At 46.8% G+C, this 24,588-nt stretch overlaps 2 protein-coding genes across 4 annotated transcripts; one reads left to right on the forward strand and one right to left on the reverse strand.

Annotated features, from left to right (window-relative positions):
* Window positions 1-15: 15 nt before the first annotated feature.
* fam114a1 (family with sequence similarity 114 member A1) lies at window positions 16-12,607 on the forward strand. 3 transcript variants are annotated; one of them, XM_056280199.1, is made up of 14 exons: window positions 16-254; window positions 1,053-1,331; window positions 1,477-1,561; window positions 1,793-2,022; window positions 2,234-2,368; window positions 5,474-5,626; window positions 5,893-6,085; window positions 7,305-7,390; window positions 7,884-8,099; window positions 8,327-8,466; window positions 8,758-8,830; window positions 9,086-9,139; window positions 11,130-11,301; window positions 11,348-12,607. In XM_056280199.1, the coding sequence occupies exons 2-13, from the start codon at window positions 1,059-1,061 to the stop codon at window positions 11,253-11,255; spliced, it is 1,764 nt and encodes a 587-aa protein (XP_056136174.1). In that variant the 5' UTR covers window positions 16-254; window positions 1,053-1,058; the 3' UTR covers window positions 11,256-11,301; window positions 11,348-12,607. The 3 variants fall into 3 exon arrangements, with proteins under 3 accessions (XP_056136174.1, XP_056136173.1, XP_056136175.1); XM_056280198.1 differs by having other exon boundaries at window positions 11,130-12,607; XM_056280200.1 differs by having other exon boundaries at window positions 17-254; window positions 5,893-6,046; window positions 11,130-12,607.
* A 20-nt stretch (window positions 12,608-12,627) lies between these two features.
* LOC130112726 (uncharacterized) lies at window positions 12,628-21,484 on the reverse strand. Its single transcript, XM_056280201.1, has 11 exons — window positions 21,165-21,484; window positions 19,593-19,889; window positions 18,331-18,630; window positions 17,270-17,383; window positions 16,219-16,272; window positions 16,060-16,089; window positions 14,832-14,864; window positions 14,583-14,621; window positions 14,451-14,483; window positions 13,241-13,309; window positions 12,628-12,784 (listed from the first exon to the last, which is right to left on the reverse strand). The coding sequence occupies exons 1-11, from the start codon at window positions 21,250-21,252 to the stop codon at window positions 12,726-12,728; spliced, it is 1,116 nt and encodes a 371-aa protein (XP_056136176.1). The 5' UTR covers window positions 21,253-21,484; the 3' UTR covers window positions 12,628-12,725.
* Between the last annotated feature and the right edge of the window lie 3,104 nt (window positions 21,485-24,588).

Consider the following 24,588-nt stretch of genomic DNA (forward strand, 5'->3'; position numbering starts at 1 on the left):
CAACGATATCAACATCGTTCTATTGCGCGCGCGCGGCGCGTTTTCATTACTTTACCCCGCGGGTCGTGGCTACTGCCCTTCCAACTCTTACGCAAAACCGAACGTTTCGCCGCGCCGAAGGAAACCCTGCGCCGCCGTAGCGCGCGCCTTGCGTCCGCGGTGACGTCATCCCCCGGCTCGCTCGCCGACGGGGCCCTGCCGACGTGGCGGGGCGGAAGACGTGCCGCGCGCTCCGGAGCCGTCACCCAGCAGCGGTGAGTTGCAGCGTCATTTTCGCGCAAACGAAAAAGAAAAAACAACATTTCGGCTCCTTTTTTTTTTCCAGCCCCGATCGGCGGCAACGCGCCCGCCTTTAGCGGCGTTCCTTTGCGTTTAGCGACGTCGCGAAAACGGACGCGTTTTTACTGCGAGTTAAAGTTGCGCGGCTGTTCGTACTGGGTTAGAAAAGTGGTCTCGTCCGAGCCGCCCGCTTCATACACAGTATTTGCTTTAGGCGGTTGTCACGTCGCAACAGTGGCACCGTGGCGGTGTTGTTGTTGTTGTTGTTGATGCTCGGCGGGGGGGCGGGGGGGGCTCTCTCTGGCCGGGCTGGAGGGGCTCGCTGGCGTCAACAGAAACGGCGCTGTACCCGGGGCCGTTTGTGCGATCGCACTCCGACCTCTCAAACTCGGACGTTTGGGAACTTTCTAAATCGAGTCTAAAATGAAAATATCGCGTGTGGGGGGGGGGGGCACCGTAACTTTTGACGGCAACAATGACGTCCTTTCCTTTTTGTGGACGCTTTACTACTGCGTCCCAATTTATTATGGTGGACGAAACTAATTAAGTTGGGTGTAGTTGCAAGATGTTACCGCTTGGTGGCAGTGTGACGCCACGCACCTGAAATAATACGCCGGGTTTCTTTCTCTTCGGCGTGTTTCTGTGTCAGCCCAGCCAGCTGTGGACTGACACAGAAGGCGCCCGCCCTTCTCCAAAGGTTTTACTGAGCTTTCTAAAAGAAGAAGGAAAAACGGTTTTACCACTGAAATGTGAAATTGACTGTCCTCCTCCAGAACACAATGTCTCAGGCTGACGCAGACCCCTCCGCAGACATCCCCGCCCCGCGGGCCCACACAGATCCCTCTGCGCCACCGGCCCCTTCCCAAACCCCATTCATTGCTGGAGACTTCAATGAGTCCTCCAGAGTGGCGACCAGAGGGGATGTGACCGGCAGCGATGGCTCAGATGGTCCGGTTGACCAAACGCAGCACGCAGCTGAAGGCCAGGTGATAGAGTGTGACCAACCAGTGAGCCTGGAACCAGAAATGAGCGCTGTAGAAGGGGAAGTCAAGGTAAAGATGACTTTTGTTGGTTGTTTTTAACACTCCTTATAGCTCCCCCACAGTACAATGCATTGATTTTTCGCAGTGTGTTTGACAAAGGCGTTGTTTGTGTGTGTGTGTGTGTGTGTGTGTGTGTGTGTGTGTCACTGTCCAGACCGACGCTGAAGAGAAGGAGAAAGCTTGGGGAGGCTGGGGCTCATGGGGAAAGTCTCTTCTCACCAGCGCCACATCCACCATGGGTACCTCTCTCTTGTCCTTTTCCCATCAACATTTGTCTCCTCTCCTTGTCTGAGTAGGTGTTGGGTCGGTATGAGTAAATAGGTGATCATGATGACATATGTGTGGTAGCTTATAGACTCACAGTTTATGTCTGTGGGTGTAGATTAGAAAGAGCAAGAGAGAGGAGAGAGACAGAAAAACAAAGGAGTCAGACTTGTATATAATATGTGGGCATGCATCTTTCTGTGCAGGTCAAAGCCTGAGTTCGGTCAAGGAGAAAGCAGGAGAGGCTTTGCGCCTCCACAAGACCTCAGTAGGGGAGGAGGCCAGAGAGGAGGAGGAAGAAAGAGTGGAGGGGGAGAATGAGGGAGGAAGAGAGGGAGGAGAGGACACCACGCCTGACACCGCTCAGTCTTCATTGAGCACCGTAGCTCCTGGTAGAGGCGTCTTCTCTGCCATCACACACGCTGTGCAGAACACTGTGAGTGTACACATTCGCATGCACGCACACAGACACACACACACACATTTTCTTTTATATGCTTGTAGGCTCTAGCTTGCTCAATGTTAATCAAAACCATTTGCACACATACAAACACTCACTTTTTATTGTCTCTCTCGCACTTTCTTTCTTTCTTTTCTTTTTTTTAACTCTCTCTCTCTCTCTCTCTCTCTCTCTCTCTCTCTCTAAGGGGAAGTCAGTAATCAGTGGTGGTCTGGATGCCCTGGAGTTCATTGGGAAGAAGACAATGACTGTCTTAGCTGAGAGCGACCCAGGCTTCAGAAAAACCAAGACTCTGATGCAGAAGACTGCATCTCTGAGTCAGGTACACACACACACACACACACACACACACACACAGGTTGCACTGGGCATAATCACAGATAATCAACTGACATCTCTCTCACTCAGACTAGTAATGCTAAAATGCAGGGACGTGCACAGACATTTTGAGGGGCTGTTGCTCTAACCTGAAAAAAGGGCCACCCCCCACCTCGATTTTAGGTGTCACCCATCAGCATGTACCTGAATGGTGTAAAATATGATCATTTAACCAGCCACAAGTCAATTTTGAATTTATAAATTGTTTTAGATTTTAAAGATCAATGAAATTGTAAGTTAACACATTATTGCAGATATAGTTTCTTGTAAACTAGTTTAAGCAGCAATGTGCTTTTGTGTTTTGAGCTTAGCACTGTCATGTATCAATTTGATTGTAAAACATGTACTATGTATGTATGGTGATCACACTGTTTCAACATGGCGCAATGGTCCTTCATTTAATTACTTGTGATAGACAGCAGAAGTAAAAGCACTGAACCTTTGACCAAAAATTTTTGAAACCAAAAAAGGGGAAACCACAATATTCAAACTTCAAACATGAACTCTTTTTGAACTCAGATGATTTTGATTTGATATTGTATACATCATGTAAAATAAACATGTAAAAGTAGATTTTTTTAAAAATTCGAGTCATGGAAATTTAATATGCTTCACTGTATCATCCAAAACCAAGTATTTGATAGTACTCATATCTCATATCGCCATGAGTGAGTACCACAGAATGTCTGGATTACAATAATAACCATTTTTGTCTATGAAGTTTACAGAGACAATAATATAAAGACAGTGCCAGGCAAAGTGCTCTTATTGTTTTCAATCTGATTTTATTCTATTTCTGTAGCACTTTAACAAAGCATTTGCCACAAAGACACTTCACAGACATACATACAACTTAGAGAATCTGTTGAAGTTTGGGGGTATCATCACATTAGCCCCAACAATAGCAAGGCTATAACAACCTGGCCTATTCATATGACTTGTGTATTACAAATTGTGAGGAGTTTTTGTGCTTTCCTACCATCTCCAAGTAGTCTAGCCTGCACAATACCTAATATTATTTGTCCGTCGCAGCGATGAGGACCATCTAGTCATCCTGTGATGGATGACAGATGACTTGTGTGATGATTAAAGTGAGGAAGAGATGCACATCATCAACCCCACTCTCTCGTTCGAGACCACCTACTACCAGTGGCAAGACTAGCGAGACAATTGGCAATGGAGACGGATGCAGATTTTTCCTCAGGGTTTCTTCCTGAAGCCTTTCCCATAGATGAGTATACCCACAAGGCAGCGGAGGTTTTAAATCAGAGTTTGCCTTCTCCTAGATGAGCTGCCTGACAAGGCTAACGAGCTTCATCTACCCGGGTTTGAAATCAGAGTTGTCCTTCTCCTAGATTGGCTGCCAACCAAGGCTAACGAGTACAATTGACCCACCCGGTTATACCGCCGGGAACCTGGTCACCCCACAGCAGACTTTGTAAAAACAGGAGGTACCACGAGAAGGTGCTGCTGCGGACACATTTGCGTAGGAGCAGCCATATGCTAAGGTCCTGATGGACCCGCGGTGATCACTACACCAGGAAGCGAGAGGCCACCCCACCGCTTCGCATTCCTTTTGGTCGGTAGGACATCTGGCCCAATACTCGCCACCTCCCAAAACCTAATATAGCAGGATTCAACAGTCAAAACCATCAGATCCCTGTATCTCTACAGAACACACACTTAACGTAAAGGTCGTAACTGAGGAGTTATCTCACATGTAGCCTGCTGCCTATGTTTGCCAGCTTAGCTAGCTAGCTAAGATTGGTTTCTGTGATTGCATAATATTAGGCAATATTGTGCGACATGATGCAAACATGACAAGCTGCACATTGTTCGGAAGCATATGTTGAAGACTTTTATTCACAGGGAATCCCATTGGTTATACCATTCGTTGTTAATCTTTTCAACAACTTCAAAAGACACAACTGGAGCCCTCACACAACATCAGCAATACCAAGTTTGGATGCTGTAGTGTCACATGACAGGGGGCATAGGGCATCGCTTTGTGTCATGTTTTTCTTTTCTTTTTTTTCCGGCTCTGGGCCGCCCCATCTCTGTTTCCCATGGAGGCATGCCCATCAAAAAGTAATAAAAGTTTAGTTTGGTCTAACTTTAGCAGTTGTGGTCTACTCGTATTTATGCAGCCACAACAGCAAAATTAAAACAATGTTTTTTTTTTCTCCAGAGGGCCAGCTCAACCCCTCCTCCAGAGGGCAAATGGGCTGTTGCTTAGGCAACTTTAGCCCAGCCTTGTGCACGTCCTTGCTAAAATGTGTCTTACAAAGGATCCAAATATATCCAATGGAATCAAATGATCTAACAACCAAAAACATACAGTTCATATCGGCGTGCTCTGCACATTGTTTTTTGTACATTTTCTGTATACAATCTCTATTGGGACTACAACAATAAACATGGCTGCCCACACAGTTTTTTTTTTTTTTTGCGCCCACACAGTCTTACGTAGTCACAAACCAATTAGGAGAAAGGAGTATGCAATTCATGATCCCTTGTTCGTAAAGCCTTGGATTTCCATTTACCAACCATTATCACAGCTTTCATTACCTAAAACGAGCAATTGTGTCATTTGGTGGCAGATTTCTAAGTTGTCTGTAAGCTATGGAAGCTTTCTAGTCTAGCTATGCAATATTTACATTGGCTAACATACTATATACACTCTGTTTTGGTATATTGGCTGGCTGTTTGACCGCTGTAGGAAAATTCATATAATTTGCAAATATAATTTGCAAATTATATGATACAAATTATATGCAAACAATATGAACTGTTTGGATTGTATCAAATAAATGCTGTTTCCAGCTTTGCACATGGATACAAAAAAACAACCCCTGCTTGCAGATGTGGCGATAGTTGGTACCCCACTATTTTTGCTTTTTTCTTATCCATACTAAAAGTTTCCATTGCTGGAGGAAATCCATTTCTACCTGATGTAATCGTCAAAGTTTCATCTTCTTTTTTTTTTTCAAATTTTTTTGAGAAATGCCTGTAACAGTTGTCATATTGAGGTTGTGTTGTGATTCTTCAGATGTTAAAGGAGGCCAAAGAGAAGGAGCGGGCGCGTCTAGACAACCAGGCGATCAGTGAGCCCACAGCTCACTATGGCATCCTGTTTGATGACTACCAGGGCCTATCGCATCTCGAGGCCTTAGAGATTCTGTCCAGTGAGAGTGACGTCAAGGTACGGTACACAAGTCTTCAAACAGACGAGCATAAAGTACACATTCACGTAAACAGATTCTGTCCGATATTTAGTATTAAAGCCAGTACGCACAGCACCGTGAGATTCGGGGCTTTTCTGTCACTCTCTAATGCTCCTTTATCCCCCATCCCCACGAGGTTTTCCTGCTCCTTTCCCACATCTGTTTCTTTTAAACACACGTCCAGTCTTGTCGCTCACTCTCACGCACACACAATGGCTTTCTCTTGGCTTCTTCGTCTCAAAAGGTCCAAGCGTTCCTGTCTTCGCTGGAGCAGGAGGAGCAGGAGGAGTTGAAGAAAGAGCTGATTGTCATCAAGGACATCTTCACCAGGGGAGAAGAGGGGATGGAGGAAGAGGAAGGAGGGCGGGAAGGGCAGGAGGGAGAGACGAAGGATAATGGTGATCTAAGTTCCCAAATACACTGTTCTACCCCCCTGTGTGAGTGACCCAACTGAACCTGCTGGAGGTAGCGGTGGTCTCTGAGCACCGGCTCAGGCTCAGTTTGCCTTAAACCCGAGGTCCGCTTCAACACTCCTGTTAGATCTGGTTTCAAAGTGTCCTGGTCCAACTTAATTAACCTGGGCCGAGGTAGTTATTTTTAGTATTTAGCTCACACGGCCTTTAAGGAGATTGTGATTGGTCAATAATTGGGACACTTTTCGGACCCATAGCCCCCCCAACCCCCACTTGTGTTGAGAACCAAATTTCAACTTTCACTTCATATACCTAGCAAATGCTGTAATGCATACCAAGGAAACCCGTTGCCTTTTGTGTCTGGGAATACACTGTCTAAAATCGGGGAAGAAAAGCTCTTAAAATACAAAAAGTGACAGCCGATTCTCGGGGGGTTTTCGTGATGGGGGGCGGACACCTTCTGTGATCTTTTTCAGTGTAGTCTGTACAAAAAAACGACAAACTATTCCACCAAAGTGAAATATCCCGTCGAAGGGATGCCGCAGTAGTCTAGAAAACCTAAAAGGTTTATTGCGTCTCAGCTGCCACATTGTCGCTCTTGATAGTACAAATTTATGTAAATTTACAATAAATGGCATTTGCCTCGGGAAATGTCACAGCAGTCAACCCGAGCTGAAAAGAGCGTAGATAAAAAAAATTTTTAAAAAAACCTTTGAACTACAGGATTTTAAATGGAGCCTGATGCTGCGTTGGTGTTCAGTGGCCACTGACAGATTTACATCACATCATAAATCCCATTTCAATCAGAATAAAACAAGGAAATCACGTTGCAATTTTTCAGCGCTGTATCGCACCTAAATATCTCGCGGAAATCTGCATGTTCTGCTGTATGAGTGAGGAATAAGGCCGCAGAGGTACGGGCGATTTAAAGATTGATGCGCTTGAATTAATTTAACATGAATTTGAAATGCACCAAATTTCCTCTGTACTAGAAGTTCTGGGCCTAATGTGAATTTTATGTGGATGGGCGACGTGGTCCCAGCATGGGGGATGTGAAACGTATTATGGCATGTGGTAGAAAATTAATTCCTATCTCATAAGTCACGGATCAGCGACTTTAACAAATGCTTCCCAGATAGAGGAACGCTATCTTTGTGTGTGTGTGTGTGTGTGTGTGTATCTTTGTGTGTGTGTGTGTTTCTGTGTGTTTCTGCCTGTCTGTCTGTCCGTCCATCTGTCTCAGCTGCTGATGGCGAGGAGTTTGTGAGTACTCTCACCGAGCTGCTCTTCGAGCTTCACATCGCCGCCACGCCGGACAAACTCAACAAGGTGACCGCCCTCATTGACAAACATACATTCATAAATGCACATCCGAGTACAGATAAAGCACACACACACACATAAATCTCGGCAAGGGAGAGATGTTCTCGGGTCATCCGTAACACTAAGCCTAGCCGTAACCCTGACCCCTAAGCCTGTTTCTGACATGAATCTGATAGGATAAATGATATGGCGGGCCAAGGACACCGTATCAGATGTGTATCTGAGAACATCTCTTGTGCAGAACTCAAGAGAACCACGTGTTGTGCGCATGGGGGAAAAAAAGACGGATGAGAAATGTGCACATGCATACACAAATGAAGTTTCATAAAGGCCATAATGTTTTTAAAAGCCTACAGCAGACTTCTGCAGAAAATACCTACCATCTATGCCCTCACATCGGCATATGACGCTGTACCTCCATCTCATTTGCATACCACGGTTTACTTCCGTGACCTCATCGCGCGCAGCACTTGACGGGTGGTGATTATTCATCCCCCAGGCTCGAGTCAGGGCTCATGATTGGGTGAGCGAGTTGGGACAGCCCATCACTACGGAAACGGTCGGCGGGGAAGCAGACGAGCAGCCGGGGGTAGAGGCCACATCTGGAGAAATCATGGAGAGAGGAGGAGGAGGAGAGGCGGAGGGGGAGAAAGCAGAGGAGAGAGAAATGAAGGCTGAGGGGAATGAGACGGAGAACAACCCCAAAACTGTGGAGGTGAAATTAACACAGCTTTAATTTTGTGACTTGTGATTCAGCCAATGAGCATGTCTGTGTTAGGTGTAATCAGTTTTTTTGTATAATTCTCCCTCTTTTTTCCACTTAAGACCCCTCTCCCAATTTGGCTACCACCTATCATCTTATCTCTTAGATGTATTCATATTGTGTGTCTATCTATCTGTCTGTCTGTCTGTCTGTCTGTCTGTATCTCTCTCTCTGCCCAGGCTGTCTACCTGTTATCAGTAGGCAGTCTGGCTGAGGTGACAGCTCGCAGTATTGAGCAGCTCCACAAGGTGGCAGAGCTCATCCTCCATGGCCAGGACCTGGAGAAACCAGCGAGGGATCAGGCACACATTCTCACCAGGTACGTGTGTATTAGTGCGGGTGTGTGTGTGATTCATTGTCTGCCTATACCTGTGTCTAAGTCTACCTGTGTGTCTGTACTGTGTTTGTGTCTTCGCTAATTTGTTAGCACTCCAGGGCAGATTGCATATATGTTAACATATGCAATATATATATATGAACATATTGAGCGTATTTGTGTAACGTGGATGTGTGCGTTGTGTGCACATGTGCATTTCTTTATGTGCCCTTGTATACTGTATGTGCTAATGTGAAGGAGTAAGATTTGATGCAATTCACGTTTGTGTTGCAGGTTGACATGTGCAATGTGTAAAGAGGTGGGATGTCTGGCCACAAAATTCTCTGATACACTGCTTACTATCGGGGTATGTAATAGTTTGGCTGTGTGTGTGTGAGGGAGAGAGAGAGAGAGAGAGAGATAATCAAAGTGTGCATCTCTCTGCATGTGTTTGTGGTGAGGGGGGTGAGAGCTGGGGAGGAAGCGTGAACATCTGCATATACATTGATACCTAACTGTTGAGACACATGAAGAAGCCGATAAGGCTAACTCCCAACGTTCCGCTTTTTGCCGTGTTTCATTTCTCATTTTCTCCCTCTTAATCTGTCCGTCTCTCTCTCAGGCACATAGGAAGGCAGAAGAGTTGAACCCACTGGTAGACGGCGTACTGCATGAGGTAAAAATCCTCTAATGTGTCCTGATATAGTGTAGTTAGACATTATGGTAATGTTCGTTACAGTTCTTTTAAAGGCTGTCATGTTTGGCGAGTTGTCTGGGTCGTGTTTATAAAGGCTACAGCTGATGTAATAATGATAATGAGCACTGCCACAGTGATGACGTTTTTAAAGCTACAATCCCAAAGATTTTCTTACAAGCAAATACTTTCCATCATCACTGGTGTGTTTAAATGATGGGAAGTACGTATTTGCTGTCCAGTGCAGAAGAAGAAGGCAGGTTGCGAAGGGTTTTAAGTAGGATCGGGAATCAGAAGCGTTTATTTGTCGTTTCCCCCAGCCCACAGCAGTGCAAACACAAAGACAAAAACACATATCAAAACCACAAGGACACATATATCCAACATATAAAAAAAAAAAAAATGTCACTGTCCAAGAGAACGAAAGAGCAAACGCCAGGATGACTGTCGTACTGGTCTGCATGGGCTAGCAGTTAGCTTAGCCTGCCCCGCCTCCACATCCTGTCAGACCGTCCTCAGTGTTTCCTCCTCGGGCACAGCTCCGGGCAGGGCCATGGTCCCTGGGCCCACCGGACGCAGCAGACCAAGCTCCCCCAGCCGATCCAACACCAGCTCTCCCAGCCAGACACCTTTGACACACCTTCCGCACTCCACACGACGACACCAAAAACACAGTCAACGCCAGGCGAGGCCGCCGCCAGCCTGTCCTCGGTGTTATCGGAACTGCCAGTCTGCCTGGGCTAGCAGTTAGCTTAGCCTGCCCCGCTTACGCATCCTGTCAGACCACCCTCGGTGTTTCCTCTTCGGGCGCAGCTCCGGGCAGGGCTGTGGTCCCTGGGCCCACAGGACGCTGCAGACCAAGCTCTCCCAGCCGATCCAGCACCAGCTCTCCCAGCCATCAAACGAAGACACAAACTTAGACGTGGACAAAGACACTGCATGGACAGCACTGGGTGAGGCCGCCACAAACATAAGTTCGCGCCGCCATCATCCTATACCGGTGCTGGGTGAGGCTGCCGCAAACGTGAATTCACACCGCCATCTTCCCACTAATATAGGAAGTAGAATTGTGGTTATCAAGCAGATATTAGAGAGCACGCTGGTACAAGACCTTTACCAACATAGTACAGCATCCACAGTGAAAGCTCAAATTCAGCCGTGCTGTTGCTGTTGTGAGGCGAGTTAAGTGCTGTTGTAACAAAATTGATGACTCGGTTTTATTTCGAGTGGCCCTTCGGGACTGGGGCAAACACCAATGCAATGACCAATATCACCGTAGGTGTCAGGTGGTTATAGAGGTAGTCATTTTTTGGGCTGAAAACATGTGGGTATTTCCCTGTGATGGTAAAACTGATTGCCCTGGTGATAAAAGTAAAAGATAAAAAAACAAGACCATCACTGTCCTCTACATCTACACCCCTTTATATCCTTTATACATGGACACCTCCATCACTGTCCTCTACATCTACACCCCTTTATATCCTTTATACATGGACACCTCCATCACTGTCCTCTATATCTATACCCCTTTGTATCCTTTATACATAGACACCTCCATCATCGTTCTCTACATCTACACCCCTTTATATCCTTTATACATGGACACCTCCATCACTGTCCTCTACAGCTACATGCTTTAGATCTTTATTCTAAATGTGAGGGAGTAGCGATGGGCTAGAATCGAAAGTTTACTTGCTCTTTAAACAAAAACAACCATTTTCAGGATTGTAGCTTTAATAATGACAGTTGTGATGAAGATTTGACACCGTTCAGGATACTGACAACAACGCCTGTTAAGTTTGTTAACAAGGTGGTAGGATGCATTTCTGCCTGGCTGAATGGAAAACTCTACTGTGATAAAGTTGCTATTGGTAAATGCTGTAATCTATAATGAAGATAACAGTTTCAGAATTGATAGCAATGATGATGAGGAAATAATAACAAGTAAAACGATGGATCTCTGGGTCTACAGGGCTCCAACAGCACCAACTACATTCAGAATGCCTTCCAGCTGCTGCTGCCGGTCCTTCAGATCTCCCACATCCAAACCCAGCAGTCCAAAACCAGCACAGAGCCGCCAGCCCAGACTCAGCACTAGTCCTCATTCCAACTACCCGCCTTACACACACACACACACACACACACACACACACACACACACACACACACACACACACACACACACGCGCGCACACACACACACACACAGCTACTGTACCCGCTGCAATGCTAGCTTCTCTTCATGTAACTATTGTACAGTGAGGTATACAGAAAATATTATATTAATGCTTTTATCTTGCAGTGTCATACAGACTGAAGATGCTATGTTTTGCAGATTACTAGCTAATGTAGAAAGGTAGACTGTAGGGGGCCTCAATACGGCCCACCCCTCTTTCATGTGGCATTGCTTTATTGTGCGGCTGTTCCGTGTTGCACATGTGAATGTCATTTTGTGGCTTTTGCGTTTAGCGGTGACGGACCAAACACTTGAGCTGATTCTGCGTTAGCTGTGGGCAACCAGCGAAACCAAGGATCGACCGAACGAGGGCCGAGGGCAAGGGCCCCATTTTCCTTCAAAACACTACACCAAAAATGGAGTTCTGATCATTTCCTTATGGAGAGATTCTGCTTACTTCAGCATTAATTATTTATTTAATTTTTTGGGGTTTTTTTGTTAGTGCTCATGTCATGATGGTCCATTGTTTTACCAGGACTAGAACAATAACTAACACTAGTGACTTTTTAGTTTTATTTGTCAATATGCAATTTGATTTGGGGGTTTTTTCTGAATCAAAGTGCCAGTATTGGTGATTACACCACTGTTTTTGCTATTTGTTTTTGTATGTTAAACCAAATGAAGCGACATGGCCTTGTGTTCTGCCGTCATCTGAGAGAACGGGTTGAAATCACAATACTGTAACCTAGACAACACCCCCTTTTTCGAATTCTGGTAAGGATAAAATGTCGGTGAGTTACTGTGACGGTAATGCTACGTATGCTGCTATTATACTCAACAGACGCAGAATGACTAACGCTCCGGCCTACATTGGCTCCTTCCTTCCAGTTCATGGTCATATGGAAAGATCTCAGATATAGTCCTCTTTCCTGCTTCTCTGTTAATATTTCCTTCTCTCCCCCTTAAAAATACGTTCATTTAATGCACAATTACAAGCAAACCAATTTGAAACAAGAGAAGCAGTGAAAATGTTGCGTCGGAGACCTTTCCAACCGTAGCCAGCTTTAGTAAGCCCGGCTATTTTGTAGGTGTTTATGTGCCACGGGATGCTTAATGAAGAATACAGGGGACTGCAAAATGTCTGGGTGCTCAGAACGATGTATCCCGGCTTGGACTATGTTTTCTGGTGTGATTTTAAATAATTACAGCCCTCTAACGAAGTGCCATTTGACTGTCGGATGATGAAATGTAAGAGAATGAACAAATTTTAACCACCGTCTCAGTGACTCGTGTTTTTATTGTCGTCATGTTGAAGAGCTTGGTGAGAAGCCGGCCGTGATAGATTTATGCCGCCCTTCTTTTTCCATTCCGCTCACGGGGGCCGTTCCCTCGCTAGGCCTGCTCCTCAGTACAGGAGGAGCTGGAAGGGTGGCCTCGATGATGCAGTTTGGCTGTGAGGGGAAGGGTGAGGGATCGGGAGTAAACAGGTGGGGGAAAGGGTGAGGGTGAGGGAGTAAACAGACGGGAATGGGAAAATCGGAGAGAAAAGGGTTGATGAGGTGAGAGACAGCATGGATAGGGCTGATATCCCTGTTTTTTCCCCCGTTTGTGCTCCAATTGAAGGCACCTGTATCAGTAATAAGTGCCAACAGAATTTGTGTACAAAACTGTCAAGTCTACAGACATAGAGAAGCTTTATTCCAACTCATATAATCACATATCAAAATGTAGCTTGGTTTGATTTTGTTTTGACTTTATCACGGCAAAGACTACAAACCACTGAAATATACATTTAATAGCAATACTCATGCAGAGAAAACTCATTATTTCTATACTTTGGTATTTAGTGATTCCAACAGTGATGTGTACGTGACGGGGGATGACTGAGCCAGTAGGTGGTAGCTTACGGTTGTAGTCTCCGGTGACGTCACATGAATGACAGCCCGTCTCTCCATCCAGCACGGTGTCTGAGAGGTCTGAGAGATGCACGCTTTATGAGCCTCATTCTTATCAACAGCAACAATAATAACCATAATCACCATGATAACATGTTTAATTTGTATGTGTGTGTGTGTGGGTGTATGTTAGGGATGTCACGATATCAGATTTTCGCTACACGATTATCGTGGCCAAAAGAGTTCACCTTTAATTTTGTTTATTGTGTGTTTTGTCTCTTTTTCTGGCAAATGGATCAAACTCAAAATACGAGTGTAGGACGGTGGGGAGAGTGTCTGTAACCGTAACTACAAAAGTATGCAGAAAGAACAATAACACTTAATTGATAGTGAAGAGGTAACCAGATGAACTGATAAACAGAAGCTCCACAAGGCCTAACATCCGCCATCAATACAGAGTCACCTGAAAGTCCTTTGTGGGGAGCAGGGTGTGAGACCACATGCTGACAGCTAGCCACTCTGGTGTACTGTCATTTAGTGTCCACTGACCATGTCCTTACTTCGTTTTTCCTCTTTCCATTTTTCATGACAGGGTTTTGCGCAGCAGTATTAGCCACACACTGGGGTAGTAGCTAGCTAGCTAGCTAGTTACAGGTCACGGTGTCATGTCAGGGGTGTGTGTGTGTGTGTGGGGGGGGGGGGCAGCGAGAATGGAAAGAAACAGAAATGACTGAAGAGGCGCTGGATTAGTTACACGATATTATCGTATGTGTATTATTATTATTACCAAATTCCCCCTCGGGGATGAATAAAGTATTATGATTCTGATTAACATGATATTGTGGAGTTAGAAAACAACGAGACAGGAGACGTGAGCGTAGACGTAGTCGAGGTAGTTTACTAGCTCCAACTTGGCATGTCATACATTCGACAACGACGCTGAGCTGTCAACCGGAAGCGGAAGTGCATTATCTGACCCCTCGCCTCTTCCCTTAAAGGTACACCGTCCTCTTAGGTGAATGTCTCTCGTTATATAGATGTGGGTCACCACAGTATCAATTTTTTTTAAAATATCACGATTATCGTCAATACAGGTATATCGCAACACCCCTAATATGTGTGTGTGTGTGTGTGTGTGTGTGTGTGTGTGTGTATGTGTGTGTGTGTGTGTGTGTGTGTGATTGCATTTGCATGTTGAGTGTACATTTGATTAATTCTTTACCTGACAATTCAACCTCTTCGATGGGGAATAGCGCTTTAGATTTGGAAAGAAAAATGAAAGTGATGTTAAAATGCGGAATGCAGTCATCGGTTAAGCTAATTGTCTTACGGTTAGAAAAGTTACACAACAGACCTAGGCCACAGTGGGACTCCAGAAAGCCACGGGCCTTTCCTGTAAGGCAACAGACAAATCTCAGCTCCTCGTAGTGAAAAATCTCACTTTGCTGAATGTGTTGAAGTCGAAGTTGGATCCGTTCTGGTAAACTCCTTGTCACCACCTTCCGTTTTTTCAGCCAATTAATGAATCAAACTATTTTCCCGAGGATCTAAATTGTCACAGTTTCATTGAGTATTGCAGTTCTGAAGAACAAGAGGCGTTTACCTTTTGGTTTGATCATCTCTGTGCACATCTCTCCTGAAATATACATCCCATGTTATCATTATTATACAATACATTCATATTTCAATCTTAGGTTATTTGTTATGGATCATAAAACGCCAATGGGAGGTAGCATAAAAAGAAGAAGCATCCAATTCTGTTTTTATTAGCGTCCCAACAATGGTCAGAACCAGTGGTGGCTGGCCAGTACAGGGCTCTGGGGCTCCGCCCCCTTCTAACATCAAGAGATGAAAATCTACTTAAACATGTTAACTATAATTAATTGTATAATGCAAATAATTGTGAAATAAACGTGTTTTTCAGCCGGTGAGCGCCTGTCAGCAACCATTAAATATTAGTTCCAACGAATTCAGGGGGCAGCCTGGGAACCGCCGCAGCCAGGACGCGAACTCTGATCTCCCGCACCACGGCAGACCACGTTAACCAGTCGACTAAAAGCTCGGACCTACAACGGCCTGTCGGCCTGTCGACATTGTCTCCCTGGCTGCCGCCCAATGACTGCTGGAAGTAGGCTCCAGCATCCCCGCGACCCAGAGCGCAGGATATGCGGTTCAGATAATGGATGGATGGATGGTATTTGGCTGATTTCTGTCTGAATCACGGATGTATTATAGTACTATTAATAGTTCTACTATAATACATCCATGGTCTGAATACACACACTTCCTGGGTGAGGGGCGCCGGCCAAACCATACTGTAACGTGCATGGATAAGTAGACACGTTGGTCCTTGACAAACGGGTCGGACCCTTTAGTTGACTGGTTAACGTTGTCGCTTGCGGTGCAGGAAATACGGGTTCCCGTCCCGGTTGTGGCGACGGTATCTCGGACTGCCCCCCCGAATTCGCTACAATACCTTATGTAAGCCCTCAAACTTGTGGCGAGCAGGTGACCCGAGGCTGCCGTCTGATTGGTTCCTTCGGATTCTCCAGGGGGCGCAGTTCTGCGCGCCCCAGACACGCCCACTTTCATCGGCAGCGAATTGGTGTTGTCTCCGTGGTTTTCGATCTAACGTGATTGGACAATTCTCGTGGCTGTCAATCATGTTCCCACCCACCACCACGCCTCGTCTCGACTGTCAATCAACCCACCGTCTTATGTATAGCCGAGGTAAACGGCGCCCCCCCCCCCCCGATAATTAGCCAGCCGCCGCTGCGCTCGTACGTTCCTCCGCTGGACGGAAAGCTAAAACCAGCATCTGAAATACGTACCTGGATGCCCCCCGAAGGACGGACCGGAGCCTGCGGGAAGAGGACAAACGTTAGCGGCGAGGTGTGCGAGCACATAACGGAGACGAGATAAGTTTGAGAAAGTGGGTTTTGCGGGGCCATGCGGGAGTGGTGCGTTAGCTAAGCTGATGCGTCCCTTACCGTTGGAGGGGGGACTGGCGCGGTAGCCGCGAACTTGGAAAACCTCGGGCTTCTCTGACAGGAGAGAGGGAGGGGGGAGGGGAGAGAGAGAGAGGGGGGGGGGATCGGTGAACTTTCACGTGCGGCTGCGCGTTCGGGCCCAGATAGCGACACTGCTGCGGCCCGGCCCACGTTCGTCCGGCCCGCGTACCGCGTGGGACGACGGCACGTGGGCGGTCCGCTCCTGGTCGCCGGATCTGGGCCAGAACCAAGCCACGGCAATGGCGCGGGTGCTACATTATTTGCCCAAAGGTGGCCCATTATTTTGTTTTGTGGTATTTGGGCCATATTCACCATTTACCACACGGGACCACTTCCGGGTCACATCCGGATGACATGTTGCCCAGAGCACCGCGTCTTTGCCAGAAAAGGCCCACATTTGATTTGGCACATTTGGGCCATATTTGCTGTTACACATGTGGGCCACTTCAGGCTCACATCCATTTTGTCAGGGCCAGAAGAAGGCCGTCAGTGCCGCATCATTGCCTGAAGTGGATCTGGATGCTATCTGGGTGGCATCGTGTGTGTGTGTGTGTGTGTGTGTGTGTGTGTGTGTGTGTGTGTGTGTGTGTGTGTGTGTGTGTGTGTGTGTGTGTGTGTGTGAGAGAGAGAGAGAGAGAGAGCTGCTCCACCACAACAAGGTGGCGATCCAGAAGAGAGAGTGTGTGTGTGTGTGTGTGTTCTTGTGCTTCTATCTTTGTGAGGACCGATTTGGGTTTTGAACCATCAGAATGAGGACATTTTTGCCGAGTGAGGACATGTTGGCCGGTCCTCACTTCTCTAAGGGTGTGATTTAGGGTTAGGACCTGGAGTTAGGGTTAAAATTAGCATTAAATTCAGGTTAACGTCAGGCATGTATGTATTTCCACTGGTTAAGGTTGGGTAGGGTTAAGGGCCAGGGAATGAATGTGGTCCATGGGGCTCCTCACAAAGACGTATGTGTGTGTGTGTGTGTGTGTGTGTGTGTGTGTGTGTGTGTGTGTGTGTGTGTGTGTGTGTGTGTTAGTCTCACTGATGCCGCCACGTCTCTGTCTGTAGACCTGCCCCAGCACTGCGGTGATCACAATCAGCAGCACCACACACAGCAGAGCCAGCCACAGCACCCTGAACACACACCACCACTCACCTGGTGGGAGGAGAGGCGGAGACGAACGCAGACACAGATAATACCGTCAGACAGGAAGCCCAAAGGGACTCTCATTATACAAGCTCCGCCACAGAATATGAGGGGAATAAGAAGCGGGGCAAAATAAAAAAAGACACTTTTGGAGAAAGTGCGATGCAAAGATGTGGAAAAGAAGTTGACAAGTGAGAGTAGGAAGACTAGTCGGAGGGAGGGATAGGAAGAGAGACGGGGGAAGGAGAAACAAGGGACGAGAAAACGACGGCAGAGAGCAAACAGGGGTGGTAAAGATGTTGAGGAAGAAGCAGTAAAGGAGACACTGGAGAGAAAGTGAATATAGGAAAAGAAAAGGTGTGTGTGTGTGTGAGGGGGGGGTGTCTGGAAATGGGACCGAGAGTTGAAAGCAAGATGGATGGAGAGAGAAAAGAACTCAGTTTGACTTCATCATTCTTTCAGTGTGATATTAAAAAAAAATATTTGTTAGCGGTGGCTCTAAGCATGAGGGAGTGCAGAAGAGCAGACTAGACAGAATCCAAGCCAGAATCAATAAGAGCCCTGGACATGCAGTGGATTAAGATGAATTATAAATCTGGACAGACTGACTGATCGTCCTGTAAGAGAGAGAGAGAGGGGGGGGGGGCCCAAAGCTGGAGCCCAGGGAACTGTTTCTGTTGAACTGAATGGGGGACAAAACGGGCTCAAGTGATGCTGGATGTGTCTCCCCCCCCACCATGATAACGAAACTGATTTACTCCCCTGTCCTGACCGATCTTATCCTCTTTTCTCCATTCCCCTCGTCTTCTATTCTTTATCCCTCCGATCTCATCTATTCTCCATCTCGGCGCAGCGATGTGAATATTTCCCAAGCGAAAGTCAAGTGAAGCGATGGCAACTTGGGAGCAAAGCAAGCGGAAGAGATTTTTTTGTTGGTCTTTCGGCCTAGTGCGAACCTTTGCTCTCCAATCTCAACGGCGGCGTTGCCCTCTCCGTCGAGGTGAAAAGTGTTTCGTTGGATAGCCGAAGGAGACAACGGCTGTGATTGGTTGTCTCTGGGGTGGGCGGTACAGGGAGGCAACAGTAGAAATCCCTCTGCACTTGGTCCTCCTCGTGGTCTTCCTCCTCCGCTCTCTCTCCTGGCGGATGGATGTGCAGGGAGCTGTGGGGGACCTGGCCGTACAGTTTTAGATGCAGGGAGGAGCCTTCTCCCCCGACGTGGACCACAACAGACACCTCTGTTGTCACCTTTAAACCTTCAGACAAACGGATAGATTATGAGTTGGTGGTGTCGACGACTGAACGGAAGATTGAATTGTGTGTAACTGTGTCTTGATTGTCCACCGTTCTTTTTACTTTGATTGAAATATGTTATTTTGTATCTGAGTGATGGTCACTTTGTGTATTCCTGTTCTTGTCTCTTATTGGATTAGTTTCCTCCCATATTTTTCTATGGTCCGTTGTACTTTATTGCTCAGTGCTTTGAGACGGCCTCTGTGAACATCCATCCATTATTCAAACTGCTTTTTCTGCTCTCAGGGTCGCAGGGATGCTGGAGCCTATCCCAGCCTGTCACTGGGCGGCAGGCGGGGAGACACCCTGGACAGGCCGCCAGACCATCACAGGGCTCACACACACACATTCACACCTAGGGACAATTTAGTGTGGCGATTCACCTGACCTACGTGTCTTTGGACTGTGGGAGGAAACCGGAGCGCCCGGAGGAAACCCACGCAGACACGGGGAGAACATGCAAACTCCACACAGAGGACGACCCGGGACCACCCACCGAGGTTGGACTACCCCGGCGCTCGAACCCAGGACCTTTCTTGCTGTGAGGCGACCGCGCTAACCACTGCGCCACCACGCCGCCCTCTGCGAACACCCACGTTACATAAACTTTGATCGGCTGACGTGACTGATTGGTTGATTGATCTTATTGAAACGGGCCCTGAAAAGGCTGATCAGTCTCCAAACCTGAACTATCGAGAGTGACGTAATGCAAGGTTTGATTGCAGCCGAGCACTACACTGAGGCTGGTTTCATAAAGTAGCGTGCCGTCAACCAAAGGCGGGTTCTCGGTAGTGAAATCAGATGGGGGATTTTCGGTTGAAGTGAAAACCTTTGTGTACACGGCCCCATGTGCCCAATCCCATGCGGTTAGAGACTGCTGACTGAGAGATAAAGCAACAAAAGACCCTGCTGGTGATCTGCCCACCTGGCAGCAAGCTGTCATTGTTTAGATCCATCATATCCACGTCTGTCTCGCATGCAAACCAGCCGACGCCAGGATCACTTCTACCGCCGGAGTTGGACCCAACTTCCATTCCTTTACTCCAGTTTCTTCTGGTGCCGAAAGGCTTCTGGTTTCCACTTTCTAGAGTCAGACATGGGTCAAATTCGCCCCTCCGGGTCAGCTCGGCCTCCTCCCGTGCCCCCGCTGTTTCCCCGTTCCTCGCTGGATTCAGTTCTTCCGAGTGCTGGTAGGGAGTGCAGAGGAAATTCACCTTTGAAACTAAAGGGAAAGAAAGACGGATGAGATTAGATGACCGAAACACCACCGCTCTCGGGTGTCGCCGTGTCTGTGTGCCTGCGAAAGGCACATTATGAGTCTAGTGCTCTCTCTCTCGTCCTCTTCCTCAGACACACACATACGCACCATTGAGAAATCTTAGACTGCTGCAGAATGGAGATATTGTTTGTTTCTAATTTGGGTTCTTGAGTTCAGGTCAGGAGGAGAGGGAAAACGAAGAGAGCAAACTATGCCTAGGTCAGTGGTGCCCAGCCCTGCTCCTGGAGAGCTACCGTCCTGCCGTTTTTTCACTCCAACCCTTATTTAACACACCTGATTCTATACCTACTGACCAAGACCTTGATTAATTGAATCAGATGTGTTAAATCGGGGTTGGCGTGAAAACCGGCGGGAGGGCAGCTCTCCAGGAGCAGGGTTGGGCACCACTGGCCTAGGTCGTCCGGGTCTAACAGCATTGATCCCAAAATGAGAAATTTCATTTCTATCCATTAAGATACTGAGACGGGGGGGGGGGGGCAAGAGAAGGATGCAGACTTGTGTCTTGATGCATGCTCGATAATCCAGTTAAGAGAATCAAAGAAGGTTGAATCATTTCATCTGGATACAATGTTTATGGACAGATAACGTTTCATCACTCATCTTAAGTAACCATCTTCAGTCTGAGGAAGTGACTGAGGATGTCACTTAGATGAGTGATGAAACGTTATCTGTCCATAAACATTATATCCAGATGAACTGGTTCAACCTTCTTCGATGCAGAGTTGCGGAGAGGGAGGAAGTGTGCCGCCGAGGTAAACGTGCAAGCACCCGTGTGAACGCACGAGTTGTGCGCAAAGAGAAAACAAGCTTTTCGATTCCTTCTAGGGGATTTTAAGGTCATGTAACGGGTGAACGGATCCTGCCGTTCCAAGACTGTATGCCTCCGTATGTGAAATCTCTGAGAGAAACAAAATGAGATTGAGAGACAGAAGAGGGAAGAGCGCGGAAATGAAGAACACTTGTTTTTTCTTCTTTTAAAGGCTCCTGCAGTGAAAGTCCTCATCGGTTATCGTTCGCCAAAGCTGCAGTGCGGGCGAGGCGGTGCAAACCATTTGATCTTCTCTAAAGCTCCGAAGGTTCTCGTCTCAACGTGAGGCTGCGCACATGTGCATGCAGGTGCGCACACATACACTCGCGTGGACGTACGGACGCACATAAGAGACATGCACGCACACACACACACGCACAGGACCTCCATGCCAAGTGTGGGTCACTCACCTCTGTAAAACGTGAAGAACTCTGGGAGGCAGATGATGAAGGCAAGGATCACCAGAACGAAGACTTTGGTCAGCGCTGCTTTTGTCATAGCTGAAGCATTGGGGGACGCGACGAGGGAACACAAATGTGCTCACTCTGACATTGACCCGTGACACGTGGCTGCCGCCGAATACTTCCTTCTTTGCTAAGCGCACACTCGCAATACACATGCAGCGCACCAAACCACAGCGTACATACACACACTTACATTTACAACCACGAGCACACGCTGCCTTTCAGAGGTGTCCTGGGCTGTGTAAGAGCCGGGTGATACTCATCGTGTCTTCAGGCTGTGATGAAACGAGATCCACAGTCACGGTGCATCACCGCTCGACTTCCTCATATATTTCCTGTTATTTTCTCAGAAGGACGGAGGTGAACAGAAGACGGTCGATGCTGTACATATATGTGCACATGCGTGGGTGTGAGCCTAAGATTGGGGGTGAGTGACGAGAAAGGAGTGATGTTTCTACAGAGGCGCTGAGTTTATTTGGGAGGATATGTGCAGCACATGTGGGTGATTTGTCTTTTCTGGTAAGACTGTGAAATACCCGGTGTCCCGGAGCCCAGGGTTAGATGACTGTGTGTTTAACTCATATAATGTAAGTCTGGAATTGGACAAAAAAGATAAAGAGAACTGCCCTGCTTAGTTCTGTGTTATGCTCGTTTAGGGTTTTGCGCTCATTTCATTGCTTTTGTCTTCTGTATAGTTTGTGAGGAAGAAGCTGAGAGAGAGACGGAGAAAGAAGATGAGGCGAAGAGAGAAACTGAGAGAGACGGAACGAAAACAGAGGGAGAGAAATTGAAACTGAGAAAGAGAGCGAGGAAGAAAGGGAGGAAGAAGAGTGATGAAGAGGTAATGTAACAGAGGGGGGGGGGTAATCATCGTGTCCCGTGGTAGATTGTGTCTGGCTTTTACTGTTATGAACAGGATGGGAGACCTGCCTGACACCAACCCACCAGGCAGCCGAGTAGTCTTCCTCAGGTCAGACCATATGAGACTCCTCTATTGCTGACCTGTAAGATGCTCAGGGATGTTTTCACTCTCGATTCACTCTCGAGAACAGCCGAGGCCTATACTATGAAGCAGGATTTGGGGTTAGCGGGGTAACTTCAGGTTTAACCCTGGGTTTTAGGTGTCACGACGGGGGTATCCTTGTTACCGGGGTAACCTGCTCCGGATCAGGTTCGAGGTAACAGATCAACATGTGTAAAAGCACTGCCTACTGACCAATCAGTTCTCTTGGAAAATGGCATCGCCGTTCCTAGATGATCCCATGGGCCTCAGTACGTGGCTAATGAGAGGGTCTCTCAGGAAGGCAAGAGTTTTTCGAGACCAACAAAACCCTTTGGCTTTTCCTGATGAGTAGGGAAGAACCGGGTCGAAAGTAACACTTTTCAGATAAATGTAATTTTTAAAGATAACGTTACACTCAGAAACTAACTGTTGTTGTGATCAACAGCTTCCATGTGTGTTCTAGGAATACCAGGTGCTACTTTGTACAAAACGGAATGATCTTCAGTATAGTTCGACTTTGAACGGCAGTTGCGCATTGTGACTTTCGACCCCGTCAGTCAGGACAAAAGTAAAAGTAACGCAACACAACTTGAATTGTTTATTAGGGAGCCAAGCCGAGGGGGCTGGGGGCCACACGTTGCAAAGCAGTGTGGCTCCCAATACCCGGCAGTGCTGGGAAGCCTATTGTTATCACTCAGATTATTATTATTATTATTATTATTCCATCAGTAAATGCGGTACTGCAGCATACACCATAAAAGTTACGTACATGTAGTCGTACCCTCCCACATTGTACATCTCACATTCAAAAACGTCACATGTACGGCCACGCCCATTTCTGCCAACAAACTTTATTTCCCCGGAAAATTGCGAAATATGTGAAACCTACTTTTTTGAACTACTCCTACCTAGACTGTAAGTCCAATCTTCATGAAACTTTGCACCTAGAATCTATGAACCCCCGTGTTAAGTTATTAAAAGAATTTGTATTATCCAAAAAAAATACAAAAGCTTTAAAAGAACAAGTTCCTTTAGGTTTCAGTCAAAACAGGATGTGTTGCATATCTTGGCAACAATCACTCCTATTAACACACAACTTGGCTCAAGAGGTTCCCAGGTCTCCCTGAGGCTATGCGTAAAAGTTGGCACCAATCTGCCACTAGGTGGCGCCTTTCACAATGTTGTAAAATGTGAAACATACTTTTTCGAAACTCCTCCTCCAGGGGTGGGCAAGCTTATCCAGAAAGGGCCGGTGTGGGTGCAGGTCTTTGTTCTAACCAAGCAGTTACACACCTGTGTCTCCTAATCAAGTTCCTCAGCAAAGGCTCTACTGGTTGATTAGTGGGATCAGCTGGTTAGAACAAAGACCTGCACCCACACCGGCCCTTTCTGGATAAGATTGCCCACCCCTGTTAGGCTGTAAGCCCAATCTGCACAAAACTTTGCACCTAGAATCTATGGACCCCGATGATCAAAATATATTAAAAGAAGTTTGATAATCCAAAAAGAAAAGAAAAATGCAAAAGTTATGAAGGAATATCTTCCTCTACGTTGCAGTCAAAACAGGAAGTGTTGCTTATCTTGGCAACAATCACACATATAAACCAAAAATTTTGCTTAGTAGTTTCCCATGTCTCTCTGAGTGACTTTCCTCTTTCCTGAGTCTCTTTGCAAAATGTGGTGCCAATCAGCCACTACGTGGCACTTTTTCACAAAATTGGAAAATTTGCGAAACCTACTTTTTCGAACTTGTTTTAGTTTGTGTTAGTGATGGTGAGGTCATACTGAGCTCATTTCTGCTGTTCCAATGGAGTTCTGCTCCATTGGTGTTGGTGTTCCCGATGCCTTCCTTTCTTATAGTGCCCTTCCAGAGGTGTTAATCTCATCTGACCCCAGCATTGAAGTCTCCTAGGAGAATAATCTTATCTCCTTGGGGATTTTTGACAGTGTCTCGTCTAAGCAGGCGTAAAAGCGTTCTTTTACTTCCGCTTCAGAGTCTAAAGTAGGAGCATAGGTGCTAACAACTGTTGCCATCTGGTTGTTGGCAAGCACCAAAATGGATGGTCATGAGACACTCACTGAACCCCACAGGAAGTTCAGATAGGTGGCTGATGATCTGGTTCCTGATGGCAAATCCAACACCATGGATCCTGGGCTCATCAGCAGATTTTCCTTTCCATAAGAAAGTGTAACCACCCTTCTCCTCCTTCAGTTGTCCTTCATCTGCCCATTGGGTTCAGAAAGGGCAGCTATTTCAATCCAGCATCTCTTCAGTTCTCTAGCGATGATCGTTGTTCTCCTCTCCGGTCTGTCGCTAGTTGCACTATCCATCAGTGTGCGCACATTCCAGGTTCTAAAGTTCATGTT

The sequence above is a fragment of the Lampris incognitus genome, chromosome 5 (assembly GCF_029633865.1).
Source record: "Lampris incognitus isolate fLamInc1 chromosome 5, fLamInc1.hap2, whole genome shotgun sequence".
NCBI lineage: Eukaryota > Metazoa > Chordata > Actinopteri > Lampriformes > Lampridae > Lampris > Lampris incognitus.

Coding starts and splice junctions, on each gene's coding strand:
- fam114a1 (XM_056280198.1), top strand. CDS start 1,059: ATGTCTCAGGCTGACGCAGACCCCTCCGCAGACATCCCCGCCCCGCGG. Junction 8,100..8,326: donor ACAACCCCAAAACTGTGGAG/GTGAAATTAACA, acceptor CTCTCTGCCCAG/GCTGTCTACCTGTTATCAGT. Junction 8,831..9,085: donor ATACACTGCTTACTATCGGG/GTATGTAATAGT, acceptor TCTCTCTCTCAG/GCACATAGGAAGGCAGAAGA.
- LOC130112726 (XM_056280201.1), bottom strand. CDS start 21,252: ATGACAAAAGCAGCGCTGACCAAAGTCTTCGTTCTGGTGATCCTTGCC. Junction 18,631..19,592: donor CAATGACAGCTTGCTGCCAG/GTGGGCAGATCA, acceptor GTTTGTCTGAAG/GTTTAAAGGTGACAACAGAG. Junction 14,622..14,831: donor AGAGATGATCAAACCAAAAG/GTAAACGCCTCT, acceptor GTTGCCTTACAG/GAAAGGCCCGTGGCTTTCTG.